We start from the raw sequence: 21,023 nt of genomic DNA on the forward strand, positions 1-21,023 counted from the left end.
TAGATAGCAAACGATCGTCACCCAATCAGACCTGGCGGGATGGCTGTTCGTTTCCAGTGACAATCCTTGTTTATTGGTGTCGTTGTGCACTTTTTTTGTGAGCGATTATAGGGCGAACGGTCGTTAGTCTATCGTTTCCAATGATAATTATTGCAGGTGTGTACGAAACTTAAGGCATGAAAAATGTTACTTACATATATTCCTCTATAGCCACAGAGGATTTAAATCCTTTTTGTGTGAACCAAACCCCTTTGCAAACCCAATTACCATACAAAAGTAACAGTGATAAAATCACTGAACAGTTATAGGAAGGACCTGACAGACCAAATTCAGGTTATCTGCAGAAAGTTACAAGAGGGTGTATACAAGACTAGCCTCTCTGCACATATAAAGCAGCAGTGACTGATCTTTACTGCAGGCAACTTTTGCAGTTGTAACATTTATTTCTGGAATTCTCTACTGATCTGAGGTGGTGGTGGGAGGGGGGGAGTTGGGCATGTATAAAAATATACATGCCTCTCGATGCTTGGGCACGCTCAGAAGGAGCGCCCAAGAGCCTCCTGGGATGCGTGACAGAGGTATCCCGGGAGGCTTTGCACTCCCATTCATTCTCGATCGCCAATTGGGTGGTGGCGATAAAAAACCTAAACAAACAGAATTTTTACCTTACATAAAAAGGGTTATCTACCCTTTTATGTAAAGTGCAATCTCTGAGTTTAGGTACGCTTTAGGCTGTCTCTGATGTTTCTTTGTATGGTTTGGTTGATAATCTGTAGTTACAATGACTGGTTTCCCCTCTCCTCCCCCTCTCTGTTGGGATAAAATATCATACCATCAGTAACAAACTGACTTGAAGAAGCACATTTGAAAGATGTTGATAGTTGCTCCCGCGCCTTTTGAGTCACGTGTTTGGCAAACTTTTCATACATTTTTTGAACCCCAGGAAATGTTTTCTCCTTTGCGTGTCTGTTATTTTTCCTTGAATCCATTAATTTCTGAAACTTGTCACTGGGAATACCACGCACCCCCTGGTAAGAATAAAATGTGTTAATAAACTTCACAAAAACTAAAGCATTAACAGCAAAATTTGAATCTGGGAAAGGTTCTGGAAATGCAGCAGTTCACTTTTAAAACACATTGTTAACGTTGTTACACTTATAATATGATTTTGCCATTTTGAAATAATGTCTGCAGTGTCCAAACATTTTGTTTCGATAGTGTTTTCTGTATTGTGTCAGAGATTTTACCAATGTCCAATTCACCAAAACTAGCTAATTTTCCACTACACTATACTAATATCAAAAATAAAAACTGGATTTTGTTTCTATCAGCTCTATAGTATTGAGATTCTGTTTTGTTTGTGACAGATTCATTTTAAATGAAAATAAATCAAATCCGTTTTAGGCTCACTAGGTGTGGAAATTGCCAATTACTATTTATTTTGTGATGAACACTTACCACTTTAAATCCCAGGCCTTCCAACTTCTCTTCTAAATCTTGTTCAATTACATTTCTAATAGCTTTTCTTAATGAATGGTCATTCTTCACCTCTTGTCTGACATGGTAATTGATGGTGCCTTGATCCTCAGTTTCCATGTCTATAATCATATGAGAATACAAAGACATCCATTACTGTACTAAACAGGCAGACACCAAACTGTGCTGGGGTTGTGCTACCTCCCCGCTCTGTTATAGGTGGAACTATGGGTAAAATAAAAGTATCACATGTAATAGAGCCTGTCTCTAGCAGTAACACAACAGTTGTTTGTTTTGCTGTGTTCCCCTTGTAACATGAGTTTATTGCCCATTGATCCTGGCAGAAGCCCTGCTATGTTCATTCATTCTGTAGTGTAATCATATAGAAGTGCTGTCACTCTGTGGGACAAAGTACTCTTACAGAGCCCTGAAGTTTGCAATTGATTTAAAAAGGCAGGTATAACACCACTTAAAAAAGGTTTAAGCCATAAAATCAGACTCTTGTGAGCACTCCTGTCAGTGTAAATAATTTGCCACAACTCCTTTATGTGCCAGCTTTGCTGGACAGATTGTGCTGTTCAGGAAATGGAAAACGATTAGATCTACTAATAGGACGAATGAGTAATAAAGCTAAATTTTTGTAAGACAAGAAAATCCCCACAAACCCCTGTGTTAACTATACTGACAGATAGTTAACACAGGGGTTTGCGATAGTTACACTTTATGTAATCGCTGATAGTTACACTTTATGTAATCGCCAATAGAAATATAGATGATAATTAGCACATCATCAACATTATTGGCAGGTGAAAGCTGAATGACTAAGATACACAGCAAAAACCGCACAAAAAATGTATGGAATGCATGCATAATACAATACATAGTAACACAGATCATGCTTCTGTTCATGCAGTGCAATGTTTATCTAAGCCAGAGGTCAGCAAACTCCGGCCTTTAGGCCCAATACGGCCTAGCCAGTATTCCAGTCCGGTCTAATGCCCCCCCCTAGTTATTTACTGTTGGATCCGGCATAATTGAATTGTTATCACAAATTCCCACGATATCATCGAGTTCCCGCACAGTTACCCCAATTACTATGCCTAAAGAGCAGAAGCAACGCACAGCTACCAGTCTCCTGAAGATTGACCTGGAACGTCGTGTCTTCAACCCAGAATGGACTGACGAATAATTCTTCGTCCAAGGCGGCAACAAAGCCCTGTGTTTAGTGTGCAACGACACCAACAGCACTTTCAAGCGGTCGAATCCCAAGGGGCATTTCGATGCCAAGCATGCGCACACGTACAGAGACTACACTGCGGATGAGCGGAAGACTGAGGCTGCTCGCTTGTAGTCAAGGTTGGAAAAAACCTTTCCTCGGACACCTTGTTTCTTTGGGCCTAGTGTGGCTTCTTGACCTCCTGAAATGGCCTAGTAGTCCAAAAAGTTTGCCGACCCCGGACCTAAGCAGTAATACTGCACCATGTTTTTTTTGCTACTTAATGTGTAATGTGTAAAATCTAAACTAGTTTCTGAAATCTTGGGGACTGGCTTTAACCCTCTTGTGACCGCAAACCCAAGAATCTGCTGGACTACAATTCAGGTTAAAGAATCAGATGAAGACTTCTAACCATACAACATTATCATGGCCAAGAGGAAGAAGAAGTCTGTAAATATTCTAACCAAAAACTAGTTAGCCAGAATTCCAAATACAGGAAGGAAAGATCACTTGGTTTATATAGGTATACAAAATAATATAAATAGGAAATACCAAAATATTTTACTGTTGTTACCCCAATGCAATTATAAACACCTGGAAATAATACAATTCAAATTTTAAACCACTTCAATAATAAAATCACAATGGTTGGATAAATAAAATGCCCCACCATGCGTATGTTTTCATGTGTTGAGGCACCTTGTGGCGCACTGCATAAGCAGCCGCAATTCATAGGTGCCATGTTTGGTAAGTAACGCCGAACAGTTGTTTAAAAACAAACTGCATACATCCCCTATGCAGTAAGGTTGATTTACCTTAGTAAATCTGCTTAAAAGTAAACATTCACCAAGTTCTCCAAATAAGGAGAAGCTATGTCCAAATCAATCATTCAACTATGTACAGTAAAAAAGACAAATGTATTTAAAAGGTAAGTAGACTTTCCCAAAAAGTTTTATTACTCATGTCCCTAAGTAAGTGTTGATCATCCTTCTACCAACCCAAATTGCTTTGGCTGTATAGATTGACTGCTTTGTACAAAGCTTTGATTGTGCTGCCATCTATGGGCTAAACAAACCAACAACCAGGCTTGTTTTTATTAACAAGGCAAATTAACTAAGCATGTATATAAATAAAGTTATCTTCACTGTGTATATCTATACTATAAACTAGAATATACCGAAAACAAATAAACACTTCATTTCAGTCATACTCCGCTTATTCCTGGATACTGCGAACAGGGGAAGACCTAAATAGGAACACCTTTGTGACATTATCCTAGGCACATGAACAATACTCTTGATCTTATTAAAAATGTTTATTTACTACGTTTAAAAATGCTAGCCTTGTAGCTGTAATACTAATCCAGTCATTTCCTGGTACGTGTGCAGGGTACAGACAGCATTGAAGCTGGAGACAATTACCTATCTAGTATCCTCCTGAAGCCAGCATGCCAACCTCTTAATTTCTCTCTGTGCAAGCATCATTAAACGCTTAAAATATACCTGAGCACCATTATATGATTTAAATGGAATCCTGGAATACATGTATGTAAAAAGAAAACCTAAACTCCATGCAAACTGAAAATAATTATGACAGCACAGCACATAAAGATGAGATACAAAATCAAGGGATGGATATGTTTACCTTTATCTTCTGAAAGCTCCTGAATAGTCTCCAATAAATGTGCCTGCTCTGACACTAAGCGCAAGAGGACATAATAGTCAGAGAACAGAGTTTAAAGAATGAGGAGCCATAGAGTTATAAGACTTATGGTTCTGTTCTCAAATCAATATCCAGTCCTTTCAGGCATTACCTTTACACTGATCTGAATCAGGTCCATTGAGCCTTTTACAAAGCAATGAAAAAGTTTAAAGTTTAAAAGCAGACTTTTTTAAAAGGATCAAGTGCCCTTCAGCTGCAGTCTGGGAGTCTACCATATACTGTAGGGAGGGAGTGCTAGTTTTTCCTTTAAATAAACATTTAGCAAACATCAGATCTTGCTAAATGCCTGCAGAATGCTAGTTCAAAGCCACAGCCGGCATCCCGATTTAGACTTGTATTTAACAGTCCTAGACTGGAAGCTGAAGGGTACTCAAATTATTCTGTAATTTGACTAATAAAGGACTTGCCATTCTTACTTTTTTATGTATTTCTTTACTTTACAATTAGGTGAGTTATTGACCTGAAACAAATAAATCACGCTCATGGTTGGCTCAAGTCAGAGGTAAAAGAAGGAGAGATAATAGACCTGGAACATACAAATTCAAAAATAAACCAACATGGCTGTGTATCATCCTCTCTATTTCAGGACCTTTTAGGTGCTTTAGGATTTTTAAATGCTTCATAAATCCTAATAGGAGATAATGCTCTTTATACTAGCGCCATAGAGCTGAAGCCTGTGTACACTGGGCCTTTAGATAAAGATAATTCCTGGGACTAGAATCTGAATAAAGACAAGTCAAACACCCTGCTGACTCGATCTTAATAAATAAATACATTCTGACACCAATCCACTTCAGTATTCACCCCAGATTTATTTAAACTGAAGTGAGAAGAAGGTAAAGGCGGGTGGTGGCCCCTGTAATGTACTTTTCTGTAAACACCTAAAAACAGCCAGGTGGTTATTGAAAAGTGCCAGGTGTTCTTCCCAGCTAAAAGGAGCTGAGGAGAATACTGTGCTTAATATATGGGTCAGAGCCTCATGGGCCCAGAATAAGAATGCAAACAGCCATTAATTCTTGGCTGCAATCAGGCAGCAGTATCTCCAGCACTATTTAAGGGACACAGTGGGAATGCCACTGTGTAACAACAGGGCCCATTAATTGTTAAGGTAAACAGCAGGGAGCATTGCCATTGGCTGATAGTCACCAAGGGTGGGAACACTCATTGCTGTGGACTATTCTATGGGCTAAAACTGAGGAACATACCAGTACCTGAGATAGCTGCATAGGAGAGAAGAGAGGGTAAGAACATTTTAGAAGAATTCAAAATAGACTACATCGAAGGGAAAGTGCATACTTTTATACTTTATAAATGTTTTATGTAAACATAAACCATTTTATTGTGTTTCAGAAACATGAAGGATGTGGCTATTTTCCACAACATCAAAGTAAAGATGTCACTGCACTGCAGCTGCTTTTCCTGGTCATATTATTCTGAGGATGTATCGTGGGGTGTAATTTCAACACTATTTTTTTTGTTTAACATACACAGGGCACTCATTGGTTGCAATTTTCGTACCTGCATTCTAAACAGATCTACCCTATGAAGATCAAGCCACCTGGTCAATTCAACAAGTGTATGACCAATACATTATTAAGATTGCTGTTCGGCAAAGCAATCTCCGATGCAAGGTGATGGTGGGACAACACATCCACTTATTTTGTCAGTGTGCACAGTGAGACAAAAATGTATTTGCACAAGGTAAAGCTGATTTCACAATGTCACACAAATAAGTATCCCTTACCTTTAGTAGAGGAAGCAGTTGCAGAATGTTTCCTTTCAGCACTGTGTAATGATTGCCCGGTTGTTGGCTCTACAGAATAATAATTTAAAACAATGATAAGCAAACTCTTCTGTTTTTAGATAATACATCTGGTGAAACAAGCAGGAACATCACTACTAACATGTAAGAGCTGCCGTTACTCAAATCAGAGGAACCGATTCTAACAATTATCTAACACTAACGTAAAGTCAGGTAGCCAAGTGCTTGCTTACGACACAAATATAATAGATCCAACTACTATACATTACAAAGTGCTTGTTTGCCAGTGATGTATTGAAACCCAAACAGACCAAAAACTGGAGACATATTGGTACAATTCCTAGCTGACTATATAGACTGAAAATTCAGATATTCTAACCACAATTGACACCCAAATGCCAGGGAAAACCAGCATGGCCTACCAGGAATGTGTACGATACCACATCCAGCTAGCTGTCAGAACATATGTATTCTTTATCTTCTCCTCCTGTTTTGTCTACAGAACACAGGAAAACATTATTAAACAAAGCAGTTGATGTATCAAGCTTACCAGAATGCTTTTTAACAACTGTAGGTGGCTTAGTCAGTAATTCCTTAATCTGTAGGAAAATAAAGAAGATATCCAACACTTAGACATCTATTACATATCAGCACTTGGAGTTGCCCTGCATTCAAAGAACAGTCTTTAAAGGGCTTCTGTACAAAGCTGCCTCTTTTGCCTTTCCTTGTAATACAGCATTGATGACTGCTTAATGTTCCTAAATTACTTCCAGCAGTCAGAAAAGTATAAAGTAATATGGAAAGCAAAAGTAGGGACATAATTTGTATAAGACATTTGTTACTTAGAAGCAGTTAATACACACTGGCAGAATTCATACCCGTATGGGGATAAACATTTAAATGTTCACCTAAACTTTGGGAAGGGAACCCAGTGTATCTACAAATGTGTAATCTATATATGTTGCAATATAAATTTCGATGGATAGGATAAAAGCTTTCAATCAGATTATTATTATACAGTATTTATATAGCGCCATCATATTACGCAGCACTGTACAAAGTCCATAGTCGTGTCACTAACTGTCCCTCAAAGGAGCTCACAATCTAATGTCCCTACCATAGTCATATGTGATTAATGTAGTCTAAGGTCAATTGTTAGGGAGAAGCCAATTAACCCTAACTGCATGTTTTTGGGATGTGGGAGGAAACCGGAGTACCCGGAGGAAACCCACGCAGACACGGGGAGAACCTGCAAACTCCATGCAGATAATGTCCTGGCTGGGGATCAAACCTGGGACCTAGCGCTGCAAAGGCCGGAGTGCTAACCCCTGAGCCGCCGTGCTGCCCAGATCTTACATTATTAGACTGGAGATGCTCTACCACATGTTTGGTACTTTGTACATTAACTTGGATTGCAGTCAGGCAACACATTCAATATAAATAGCCTGCCCACACACAACAAATGTACACATAATGCGTCTTCTCTTTACATATCCATTTGTTGTGGCGCACTAAAACACATGTGAACTGCAGCACAATGGCTGGTGTGCCTTACAAAAAATGGCACCATAATGCACTGTGTTTAGAGTGTTACTATTCTGCACAGTACAACCATGTTTTACTGCAAGTTTACAAAGTGCATACATTTGAATCCAGCCTGAATGATTCACCTTTACTGCACCTTCTGATCATATTTTACATTTATGGTTCTATTTATGATTGAAGAGAAATCCTCCAACATAATAGCTACTATCTACAGGATCTATCTTTGTAGCAGAAGCATGTAATAACGACTCGACTTTACATATACAAATAGAGACATTTGTTTGTATTATATTGTTACTCCAATATTTGGGTGAAGACATGTAAGGCTAAAAAGGTGTGAAGCTTTTACCACAGTGGACTGTTGCTGTATTCTTTAATTGTGAAGGTCTCATGTCAGTTATCACAAGCTATAAATCCTACCCCAGCTATCATAGTGTACTGTGCTGATAAAAAAATAGAGGCTGTCAATGTTGATTCTCTTATAAAAATGTTAGTTACCTGTCTGTATATGGCTTCAACATTATTTTAGTCACTTACAAGAAACAAGTATACAGATAATAATATGAAGCTATAATAAACTCTGAATACTTATGAGTCAGTGTGTCAGTGTCAGTGAGTTTAAAAACTGCCATATCCCAAAGTCTCCACCCAAAACATTTGAATATCAATAAAACCACAAGAATGCCAGCTTGTTCTGATCATTGTTATAACACTTAATGGTAAAGTATGACCTGGTTCTTCTCATTCTTTTCCCTGTCACGCTCTTGCTGAAGCTGATGTACAATTTGGTTTTTTTCACGATCAAAATCTTGCTGAAGCTGCTGTACAGCTCGGTTCTTTTCCAGCTCATATTCCTGCCGAAGAAGTTGGATGTTTTGATTCTTTTCTCGCTCATACTCTTGTCTAAGTTCCTGGATGTGATTTCTCCACTTTTCTTCCTTTAAATATATAATATAATTAAGACTTTTTTAAAAAAAAAACATTAAAAAGCCTATTTTACAGCATTGTACTGATTCTGCAAGACTTATTACACTGAACTCATATGCAGGCACCACAAATTCATTGTAGGCCAACAATTTATTATTTCTGAACCCTTCTCAGACTCCTTTAATACTAAACATCTTTAAAAAGCCCAAACACAGGAGCATACAAAATAATGACATATCAGTAATGGGTAGATTAATCTTTAAGGTAAAAATCACCATATGCTGCCTATATCCCACAGATGTTTGCTTGAACGTAACATGCAAGTGGAATTGGGAAATATTTCTTGTCTGCAAGCCCTCAGCAAACATCTGAGAGCTGTATCGGTGCTAAGATGTTTCCCCTTCTCTCACCATGGGCTAAATATGCATGTCTATTGAATGAGCATTCATAAGAACAGTGCAGAGGCTAAATTATCCATGTAGGTTGACTGTCATGAGAGAACTTTAAAATTCCTTGGGTTGCTCTCCATATGATTTTTTTCCCTCTAAATGGTGTGTTTTTACACTACTCAAAATAAATAAATAAAGGAAACACATAATCAACACACTCTTTACAGAGAGCAGGTTCACTAAGTAGATATTAAAGAAGTGAAGGAGTCGGGAGACAGTGTGGAGAAGGGTATGTTGCCTGCAACATCATGCAGCATGACCGGATTGGCAGTGGGTCAGTGATGGTCTGGGGAAGGGGGCACGTGTATTTTTGGAGGGCAGTACATCCATGTGCTAGCTAATGGTACTCTGTCAAACCCTAACCTAATGCAATGGAGCCTGAGATTTTCCTGGTGCAGGACAATGCCCATCCTCATGTGCCCAGAGTGAGAAGGTAGTTTCTGAATGATAAATAAATTGATGCCATTGACTGTCCCCATGTTTCTTAGACCTGAGTCCAATACAAACTCTCCAGTATAGTATAAATCAGGACATTTGACTTCCCAAGTAGAAGGCTGCTCAGTGCTCAGTGATGCCCTGATCTGTGCCTAGTAGGAGGTTCTCCGAAGCACCATCCATTGTCTCATCAGAAGTATGCCCACACATTATCAGGATAAAGGTACAAGTGGGCCATACAAACTAAGAAGCAGCTTCATCAGTTGGTGTGATGAAATGAAGTTCGTTCATTTCCGCAATTTCAGTTTTTGGGTTTAAATTTCCGTCTAATTTTGACATTTTGGTTGGGTTTGGTTGTGACTGTTTGGTTTGGTTGTGACTGTTCTTACATCACTTTGTTCTCAATAAATTACACACATATATCAATAAAGATTTTCAACCTAAATATTTCGATCATTGAGATCTGATATGTGATTTGACTGTTACCTGAATTATGAGTAACATGTTTTCTAACTGAATTCAATCCATAAAATGTGTACATTTTGGGTAAACATTTGGTGTATCTGAGATGAAAAAAATAAATACACCCCTATAATTCTTGTCAAATCTTTAAAAACATATCATAAGTAAACATAAATGACAAAAGTAAAGTTAGAATGAATGAATAACTATACCTGCTTTTCTAAGAGTTCTTTAATATTTTCTGTGTCAAAGTGATTTTTAGATTTTCTCTGTTCTGTGTCTTTCTGTGGACTTTCTTCCAGATTGCCTAACCCAGACTTCCTTTGCTGGTTCTGTCTCTTTATGTCAATCAGCTCCTGTAAATTGCAAATCATCATAACATAAGAAATCCCTTTTAGCCGGTGTCATAGTGCATACTTCACACTTTACATCACCACAGCAATTGGCGATTTACACAGACAGCAAATAACAAATGATTTGCCCTTTAGCCATCTATATTCTAGTATGTATGTAATTTTGTATGTAGTTAAATGGTAAATTTTTCAAAGTGACAACAGCCCTGTGATGAATGGGCAGGAGGCCGGAAAGGGGGGGGGGGGGGGGCTACAACATACAGGAGGGATGGGTATTTTAAAAAAGTGTGCAAAACATGCAGTGGCCAGAGCAAAACAACAGCTTTCAGGGGTTACCAGAAAGGTAAATGTATTACCTTTTCTTTTACATGTTGCTTTTAGAGGCAGGGTGACACAAAAATTTATAGTTACCATAAATGTTCTAAAAGACTTCAGGTTTAATGCTATTTGTTAAATGTTTATTTGAAGCATCTCTTGGTTATTGCCTTATTAAGGCTCTGGTGCATTTTTTTCATGTAACAAAATTCTTTAATGTAAGATTATATTGCAAGAGCTATTACTTACATTTTCCAAACAGGAGTTTTTATCTGTCAGTTCTTTAAGCTCCTTCATAAACATCTCCTTAACTTTTTTCATTTCTTCATCAAAGTTTTCTCTTTCCTCTGCTTTCCATTTGTCAAACTTTTTCAAAACTTCCAGCTCCATTGTTTTCCTATGCTCACTTTCCTGTAGCTGTATAAAATAGATTGATGCAGTTTTGTATAGTGGGCAAAAAGGTTTCACCAATTTATAGCCCATTATTTAGAGGTAAAAACCTTTTTATATCTCATGGGTGAACCTGGTGATCCAGCAAATTAAATGGATCTAGTCCAAGATTGAAAACAGTTGCCAAACAATAACAAATGATTTTAGGAATGCATTCCTGGTTTGCTGGATCAACTAGGTTCACTTATGACAGTCTTTTTTCTCCAGTTTTAGAGGACTTTATTAAATCAAGCCCTATATAACAGTCCATATACCTCAGTAGTGTTCTGTATATTACATTTTATTAATTGCCCTTTTTTATAAACATCGCTACCTCTGATAGTCCTACGGACTTGTAGGACTAGTAGACAGGACAAAATGGCTCATGCTAACCAAATCCTGAACACCCACAAGTTAGTTATATACCGGACAAATAATTTATTTGAAATAACACCATGGAAAATTATGCCATCTCCAAAATGAAATAATTTATTATACAGAACTGACCAGTAACTCTTAATTTGGTCATAGTCATCTTACTTGGGATAGTTTTTCCACATGAGTTGCTTTCTCGGTCTCCAGCTGCTTTTTGGTAAATTGTAGTTCTTCTTTAAGAAAGTTGATTTCATAGTGCAAGTTATCATATTGCTTTGGACTTTGCTTTTGTTTTCCACCTTAAAGAGGTAAAAAGGCAATAATAAAAAACTGAACAGGACAGTTAGATAACACTTGGATTCACTTAGATTTGAACTATTAATGATATTTCCAATGACTGCAGATATAATATAAAGGTCCCAGGAAATATTAAACATAACCAAATCCCAAATATTCATAGTAGCGTTTTACTACTCATCTATTCATCAGTCTATACCAGTGGTCACCAACATTTTTTAACCTGCAGACCACTAAACTTACGGGCTCTGGACCACGCATGTGCGGGGAGCCGGGTGTCACTCAAAGTTCCCCCAGAGTGGCGTCATGACGCCAGAACCCATTCTCTCTCCCATTGCAGGTCTGAGCCTATAACGAGAGAGTGGGTGGGTTGTGTCCAAAGACATAACCCACTACCCTGAGCCTGCGATACATATGGGAGACATGGTCCGCGAGTCTGGCCAGTTCACCGAGCAGAGCCGTGGAGCACAAAAAATGTTCTCGACCGCTGGTCTATACAACAAAAATCCTAATATTAAGGACACCATGCTATCCTGATATACCCCAATGAATTGAAATAAAACTTTTGAGCAGTGTAGACTGGTTTGTACCTTCATACAATTTTGTTTGTTATGTATCAGTAAAGTGGCACCTTACTTGTGTCAGCTATGTGGACTGGCCTAGAGCATTGTTTTTAAAACAGAGATGATTATACATTATTTCAGAAATTTAAATACTCCTAAGAAACTATCGGACATAACAAGGGGAAGATAATGGTCTCTATCAGAAAATAGGCATATTAAATAATATTCAGAGGACGAGATTTGTTATGCTTTCCTCTATCTGTACAACCAGTTCTACCTGTGTTTAGCATTGTTTTCCTTGCTTTTGTGCTACTAACTCACATATTTCTGCCGAAAAAGTGGCCTGACAGACAACTATTGAAAAGTTCTGGTTCATCAACAAGGGTGTTCAGGTCTGATATGAGGCAAAGGGCCAGCAGAGCAGAATTCTTCTTGAAAGTACCCAACTACTATACATACACCCTTCCTACTGAAGCATTCTTCACTTGATTTGACTGACACTGGCTTGTTTGCATAAAAGACAAGACATTTGTTTTCAGAATTATACGTTTCAGCATTATAGACATTCTGTACTTCCCTACTTACCAACATATTTGTTTATATTTGAACATGTCATATTTGTAATAGGTAATATATGATCTTTAACATAAATTACTCAAAATGACCGCAAAATGATTTCCCGCAATTTAATGTATTTACACAAATAATGTGTATTTAGCCATACTTGGTGTAATGTATGAAGTATCTGAGTGTGTAACTATTTTTATTTTGTACCCAGCAACCAATAAGATTCACTTTTTCCTGCTATGGTATGTCAGAATGAAGAAAGACATATTTTAGTTTGTTTGTTAGCTAGGAAACAGACCATTGTGCAAGCGTGCCAGCAAACAGTACAGCTCCATTGTACTTCCGGCACTCCAACAAAGTGAACCATGGCTCTCATTCAGTGATGCACCTTCTCTTCTTGACCAGCCACAAAACTCTTTTTATTCTGCAAAAAGCAAGCAATTGGCAAAAGAGAAAAGGGGAACAACATCAGTGCATCACCTAATGAGGGAGCAGTTCTCACTGTCAGGTCCCACACAGTGTGTACAGCTGAGCTATGGATGTGTCCACTAATACAAAGCACTTTGTAGAGAACTTTGGAGGAATTTGTTCATTGGAATGTCATTTTGTTACTTGATAACTATTCTTCTTTTTCTTGTCTGGAGTTGTTCTTTAAGCTGCAGTTAAAGCATGTCAAAACTTCCATACCATTGCTTTCAAAGGTTTGTATTACACCCAATCATAATATTGCAGTGCGTTTTAAAATAATAACTGCTGGAATTTGCAGCAAGCACAATACAAACAGATATACATATAATGAAAAGAAAAAGAATTAATGCACTGTAAGACCAGAAAAAGCTGTTTTTAGGCACAGAAGTGCAAATGGGTCCTTGTATATGGGACACCACTGGCGGTAATAAAAGCCAGAACATGTGTCTACCAATATATTGTAGTAATATATTGGTCTACAATGTACTGCTCTTACATAGATAATAATAATTACCCAAAGAAGTGTCTTCAGGATGCCTCCTCTTTATGTGACTTTCTAAATACGAATAATTTACAAAAGACTTCTCACAATGTTGGCACTGGAAAGAAGAACACATATATACATAAATATAATAAATAAGTTTCTTCATGAGAAATCTAGTATCAGCTACCACAGCTATTATATACATACAACACTAATATTGGGTTAAAGTAAAAAACAATACAATGTCTTGTTTAAAAAAATACAAAAAACACACAAACTAAGACAACACAAATCAGGGGTGTGCTAAAGTGACTTTAAGTACATAACAGTATAATATATATATATATATATATATATATAACATGTGTGGCAACTAGAAAAAATGAGCACAGATGGCCTATAGTAAGCAATCAGAACTCTTGTTTTGTTTTTCTTTAAAATTAAACCTAATAAGTTGTTTTCGGGCTATTGTGCTCCTTTTTATAAATCAGCCCCAACAGACCAAAGCTAACCATACACTGTTGTAATATGTATTTTGCCTTCTGGTTACCCATGTTATTATAAAGCGTATTCAAACGCTTTTTTGTCATGATCGATATTTTGGTCAGATATAATGGTGAAAATGAATTGTAAATAGTGAATATGATTTTATTATAGATCAAAAATAACACATTGGGCTCTGTTTATAAAACAGGGAATTAGGCATTCTCTCAAACATTACATTGTGGGAATCTTCCTGGTTCGTGTTTTTGCATGGTAGTAACTGATTCTCACAGGTAATGTTTAAGGGAATGTTAGATTCCCTGTTTTATAAATAGAGCCCTTAGAGAAACTCACACAGTGTATGCCTAGCATTAGATTAAAATGGTTATAAGTATCAATTACAAATATTGAGCCTGATTTATTAAAGCTCTTCTAGACTTGTGAGGACAGATTTTATTGGGTGAACCTGAGTGATCCAACAAACCTGAAATGGACTTCCTAAAATTCATTTGCAATTAGTTGGCAAATATTTCAATCTATTTCAGGTTTGCTGGATCACTCAGCTTCTTCCATGATAATTTATCTTAATCTAAATCAGACCAAATGTTCCCAAGTTAACCTCCCTGGCGGTATGAATAATAGGTATTTTTAAATGTAAAAGCCGTACATTTAAAAAACTTAGTATTTTAAATTTCCCGCCTGGTCCCATCTCTTAGCCACTTGGCGCCACCTCCAAGCCACACACTCGCGAGCAGATGCCCGGCCAGCATCTGCTTCCCCTGGCCTCCCATCCCCAACATTCACAAGCCGGGGATGCAGATGCTGGCCAAGAATCGCCAGGTTACACAGATGCCTGGCTGGCATCGCCAGGGGAAGACGATGCCGGGCACTGCTGGAGGACGCCGCTGGAATGTGGGAACCAGGTAGGACTTTAAAACTCCCTGGCCATACCACCCCCCGAGTGTATGGTATGGAAAATTCACCCCGAGCCACACTCGGGATTACCGCTAAGGAGGTTAATGCTCCAATTTCATATTAAAACATTTTTAGCGATCTAGTTTACCGTATATACTCAAGATTTTTTGACAGAAAAAAAGTCAGTACAAAAGTGAAATCTAGTGATGTTGTGGAACTGCATTTGTCTCTGGTTGAAAGATTAGAGTTGTCAGACTTCATATGAGGACACAGCTCCATCTATTAATGGCCAACAATAACAAAATTTGATAGCAAATGTACCATTATAGTTATATAGATTGAGTCCATTTTTTCCCTTTTGAATCAAAGTTTAAAAATAATACACTATAAATGTATCTATTCATGTTCATTTTATTGGCATTTCTATTGGTTACTGTTTTTAATGTTGCTAGTGACAGGTGGATTTGGTGCCCTGGGTTTATACTCGGGTCAAGCGAGTCGCTCACCAGGTGAACTCTAGCAGTCTATGCTAGCCCCCAACTCCTGATCTTGGCTAAATTCTGGCACTCTTAGGCTGTGTACATACGTTAGATTTTTGATCCTTTCCAACGACAAAAGACTGAAAACTGAATGACTGAGTGCTGTACATACAGCGCCATTCTGCTCTATGAAGAGGTAAGAAGAAGTGAGCGGTACCCTGCTGTGCTCGCCCCCCCTCATTTCTATTGTGGTCGTTTGACGCTCATCGTTCATGGATCCACCAGGATGTCTGCTGTACACATGTCAGATTCTCGTCCGATACTAGCCCTGAGGTGACAATCGGACGCTAATAATCTGACGTGTGTACGTAGCCTTACCTACTACCTACTAAGACAATTCAAGTCATTCTCCATATATAGTGGAAGGCTCGTAGGAGTAGGAGCTCTTTCTGGTTGGTGGGAAGGGGTTTGTACACCCTGATGTCACCACACAGAACACAGCAAATTCACGCACCACACAACTGAACAACTGTGCCATCTGCCAACCTAACACAAAACTGGAACGGCACACCCACAATGCAAAATGTTCTCCTGAACTGCTCACTGGCCTTAGTTAAAGAGGAACTAAACTCAAAAGTCCCACAGAGCTGTTGATCAGTCCGAAGGTTTCTTCCATCGGGTCCCGTGTCGTCCCGGCATCTGTCTTTAGGCCGGCAATCCGGGCGCTGCCATCTTCTCCTCTTCTTCTGGGTTCTTGTTCCTACATCACCCAACCCAGACGTGAGATCAGGTGACGTAGATGGAAAAAAAAAACTTGCTGATCACACTGCCCATGCATGAGATCGGCAATTTTTTCCCTTTTGACGAAAGGGCTCCTTCTGCATATGCCTGAGATGCTCAGGCATGCCCACAAGAACCACCCAAGAGAATGAATGGGAGCACAAAGCCTCTTGGGATACCTACGTCACGCATCCCGGGAGGCTTTGCGCTCCAATACATTCTTGATCGCCTAGGCTTTGCAGGTAATATCAGTTTACAACTATGTGCAAGCATGTGTGCACTAAATTGAAAATAATGCACTGTGTTCTCTTTACATACTTGTCCCCTGTAATCATCTCAGTTTACCTTGTGGCAGGGTCCGGTGCTGGCACTGATCATCAGTTGCTGTGCAGCAATCATCTTCTTTCTCATCCTGCACTCATCTTTCAGCGACTTGATTTCTGCAGCCTGTTTGGTTATTTTCATTTGTAGCTGTTCAGACTCATTTATGGCTGCCCGGGCCTTCTCCTCAAGTGTCTGTAGGTGAGAAGTTAGATACTCCTGTGAATGCAGCAGATATTCAATAGTGAACTGAGTGAGTCTAATCAGTTTAATCAATACAGGATCCAGACTGCTGTGACAGCGCGGACACTTCTCATTTTCTATATTGCAAAAAGTAATGCCCATAATATTATCTTGAAGAGTTTGAAAATCCAGCTCATTTGCTACCCTGTCCACATCAATAGCTCCAATTCTTCTCCAGTCCACACATTCATGACGCGAGCGGAACTTGAAAAGTGTGCCATGGGTAGAGGAAGGCATCCTGCCAGGAGAGAGGAAAGGATGGGGCATCCGAGGAGAATTCAACGCAGCGGAGACCTGAGACACATCCTTCTCAAAGGGGTAGTAAACATTATCATGGAAAGGCTACAAAAAAACATAGGAATATGTAAGAAACTAAACCAGGAAATAATAAACAAATAAAAACATACATGAACAATATTCACCATGCTGATTTCAGCTTAGCTTTCAATACATAATGTCTTTCTGGAGTTTGCTGAGGCTGAATTCAGGCGGCTAAATACACAAAGCAAAACTAAATTATTTGTCTTGTGTCTGAATAATAAAAAAAGAAAATCTCATGCAATATCCAATGCTCCGGTCATCTTTCAGGTAAAATAAGAAACAAATTTATATGCACCACATAGTTGATGATAGAACTAAAGGACTGTGTGGTATTTTGTGAGCCTTAAGGTAGCCATACAAGAATAAACTTTAATTTGATTTGTTTTTAAATAATTATTATTAAAAAGGATTTATAAAGCGCCAACATATTACGTAGCACTGTACATTATATAGGGGTTGCAGATGACAGACAAATACAGACAGTGACACAGAATGAGGAGGAGAGGACCCTGCCCTGAAGGGGTGCGTGTGATGAGGTTATGAGTGAGGAAGTCAGTAGTATGTCATTGGAGGAGGGAAGAGAGCGGCAGGGGGAGTATTTTTTTACCATGTCAGAGATGTAAGTGGGACAAGAACTGTGTAGGGATTTGAAGGCAAAGCACAGGATATTAAGTTTGATTCTAATGTGAAATGGAAGCCAATTGAGAGAACTACAAAGAGATGCAGCGGAAGAGGAGCGGAGGGAAGGATGGATGAGTCTGGCTGCAGCATTCATGATAGATCGTGGAGGAGAGAGTCGGGTCAGAGAGGAGGATGTTACAGTAGTCCAGACGAGAGATGATAAGAGCATGTACAAGGAGTTTGGTGGTCTCTGGAGACAGGTAGGGTGGATTTTGAATTGTTTCATAAAATGTTTGCTGTGGTTTGAAAACCAATCAATTGTAGCACCATCATACTGCAGCCCAAGCACAAACCAATCACTATTGTCACCGGATAAATCTTTCTTTTATTCTCTTCTTTAAAACTAGACCAAACTCAAATTGATGAATTGGTCCTTATCACCTGTCAGACACTTCTATGAACAAAAGTTTTCCAAACTAATAGATCAAGATTCTAAGGGACCCTTAGTGACTGTTTCCAGTGTCAGTGCAATGAATGAGCTGTCTGCAGACATTGCTGTATAGAGAGGGGAGGATGAGCTGGAAGTGTCTCTCTGCGTGTCCCCCCCCATTGGACATTGCAGCAGGACAGAGTGATATTGGAGGAAGGATGTACAGATGTTCTGTCCATTCTATGGAGGGGGGAGGACGGGCTGGATGTGTCATGCTGCGTCCCTCCCATGGTAAATCTCAGCAGCCATTAGCTGACGGTCAGACGGTTTTCTGACTTATATTTGGATCACTGAGCGATGTCAGGGGACATATGTTAAGATTTTCACCCGAGATGATTACAAATATTTTCCCCTTCTGACACATATCTAACATCAGAGGAAAGCAAACCCTGCCTGTGCATGCCATTGTCCTGTGCTGGGGGTGTGATGCCCAGCAGTATGGGCACATTCACCATAATAGGGGTTAGCAGGGTGAAAAAGTAAGTGAATAACTTTCACACAGCCTGGGAATTCCCTGTTGCCATAACCAGGTCTCGGGGAGCCCACAGGCAGCCCGGGACAAGCTGCAGCCTGAGAAGGTGAGTGTTATCCCGGGACAAGTCCTCACAGGCTGCACATTCCTGGGAGACGTGAGAATAACCCGGGAGAAATCCATGTCCCCGGGTCATAAACCCCCGCACAGCTAACATCCGGCGGGCAGCACCGCACACCCCCCGGGCACACAGAACTTCATAACCCCCCCTTCACCCCTCACAAGAACACTGCGCCCCCCAACTCCCCCCCCCCTGTACTCACCATCTCCCTCCTACAGTTCTCCTTCATCCGGGGACTCGCACATCTCTAGGCATTAGGCGGGGGACACGGGTGGGCTGCACGGTTACCAGGGCAACACGAGAATCCTCCTCCCCCAATCTCCGCTCTGCACGGACTGAGATGTAGAAGGTGGCCCCGCCCCCTGCTGGTCTCTGTGTGGAGCGAGCACAGCTGGGGAGATGGAAGAGCCAAACTGCTGGGGGAATGTGGCAGCAGCGCCTGTGTGTGGGGAGCTCGGCCTTATTCTCCCTCAGTCTGACTTTATATTGTGAAATGTACTGCAATCACTGCACTGGTCATATTAATAAACAGGATTTATATAGCGCCAACATATTATGCAGCGCTGTACATTAAATAGGGGAGACAGATACAGACAGTGAGGGGGAGAGGACCCTGCCCCCAAGAGCTTACAATCTAGGAGATGGGGGAAGTCTGACACATAGGAGGGGAGATATCAGGTGTCTTACTGGTCTCACATTTGGTGTTTTAGGCTGTATACTTATGGCTGCTGTGTGCAGACACTTTGTATTACAGTACAGGTATTCCCCGGGTTACATACAAGATAGGTTTATTAAGTTGAATTTGTATGTAAGCCGTAACAGATACATTATTTTATTAATATGTAATTAGGACAGATGTTTGTCTAAACATGTTATAAGGCAGCGTGGTGTCAGTTACTGTATAAAATCCTCACTGTGAGTTATTCACAAAGCAACAAAAACTTTATGGAGCCTAGACATTCCTTAACTTCTGGAGCATGTCATGCAAACTGCCCCCACCCCCCCCTTCAAGCCTCCATCCTGCACACGAGCAAGCAAGGAATCCCGTTCGTTTCTAGGGGTCATCCGCATGTAAGATGTCCTTAACTCTATAGGCCATTTACTTTTAGGCCATGGACAGCCTTATTCAGGTAGTGAAAAATAAATGTATTTACCTTTACTTGTGAAAAGCCCTCAATCTATGCACAAAGCAAGCCTAGCAAGTCATGCTCTGTCTCGGCTTCCCTCTTCTTTCCGGGGCTTGCCGTTCCACCCAACGCCACCAACTTTATTCCTCCTTCTTCCAGTTCCTCCTGATGTATGCCGATCTTGCACTGTGCAGGGCGTGACATTGGGTGACGTTTCCTCCTCCACATAAAAAAATGAGTATCTATATATTGTGCATGCGTGAGACCAAGCACTTTACATTAGACCAGTGTTTCCCAAGCAGGGTTCCTCCAGAGATTGCTAGGGGTTCCTTGCTATGAGCAGTTTGTGTCTCTACAGTGTATCTGACAACAATGCTCTTTTTGGCTATCTGTAAGGGTGACATTCTTACCAATGGCTAGTAATGTAGGAGGCATTCATCCCACTGACCAACACACTAGAGTACTTTGAATTGTGGATATTGTAATTATAGAAGGGATTCCCTAAGGGCCTGAAAGTTTTTTCTAGGCATTCTTCCATGTTTTTATAATAGGAAAGCCCCTTGATGATGGGGCACAGAATGAGCACCCCACAGCCAGATATACAACACAAGTATGCCAGGAGGCTGCAAGTTTCCTCTTCAGTCTTCACCTTTGCAACAATCAAGATGGAATGAGAGGGGTCCTTCTAAAAGAGTTAAAAATAGAAAACACTTTTTTCATTATGTAAAAGAGACAGCCACCCTTTTAAAAAAGTTGAAGTGTGATGACAGGTCCACTTTAAGGTGAAGATCCCAGACTCTTTTCC

The 21,023-nt window shown here is 39.8% G+C and overlaps 1 protein-coding gene across 2 annotated transcripts in view; it reads right to left on the reverse strand.

The window, feature by feature from the left end:
- The window catches only part of DZIP1 (DAZ interacting zinc finger protein 1), a 33,063-nt gene extending 13,683 nt beyond the window's left edge, over window positions 1-19,380 (reverse strand). The window contains exons 1-11 of one of the 2 annotated variants that reach the window (XM_072411123.1): window positions 19,294-19,380; window positions 16,848-17,408; window positions 13,876-13,960; window positions 11,632-11,765; window positions 10,912-11,079; window positions 10,207-10,350; window positions 8,453-8,659; window positions 6,727-6,775; window positions 6,159-6,227; window positions 1,459-1,598; window positions 851-1,028 (exon numbers count right to left, since the gene is read on the reverse strand). In XM_072411123.1, the coding sequence (XP_072267224.1) occupies window positions 851-1,028; window positions 1,459-1,598; window positions 6,159-6,227; window positions 6,727-6,775; window positions 8,453-8,659; window positions 10,207-10,350; window positions 10,912-11,079; window positions 11,632-11,765; window positions 13,876-13,960; window positions 16,848-17,408; window positions 19,294-19,320 (1,762 nt within the window). In that variant the 5' untranslated portion in view covers window positions 19,321-19,380. Of the gene's footprint in view, window positions 1-832; window positions 1,029-1,458; window positions 1,599-6,158; window positions 6,228-6,726; window positions 6,776-8,452; window positions 8,660-10,206; window positions 10,351-10,911; window positions 11,080-11,631; window positions 11,766-13,875; window positions 13,961-16,847; window positions 17,409-19,293 lie in introns of both variants that reach the window. The other variant, XM_072411116.1, reaches the window with a different exon arrangement.
- Window positions 19,381-21,023: the final 1,643 nt, after the last annotated feature.

This window comes from Pyxicephalus adspersus, chromosome 1, assembly GCF_032062135.1.
Source record: "Pyxicephalus adspersus chromosome 1, UCB_Pads_2.0, whole genome shotgun sequence".
Taxonomy (NCBI): Eukaryota; Metazoa; Chordata; class Amphibia; order Anura; family Pyxicephalidae; genus Pyxicephalus; species Pyxicephalus adspersus.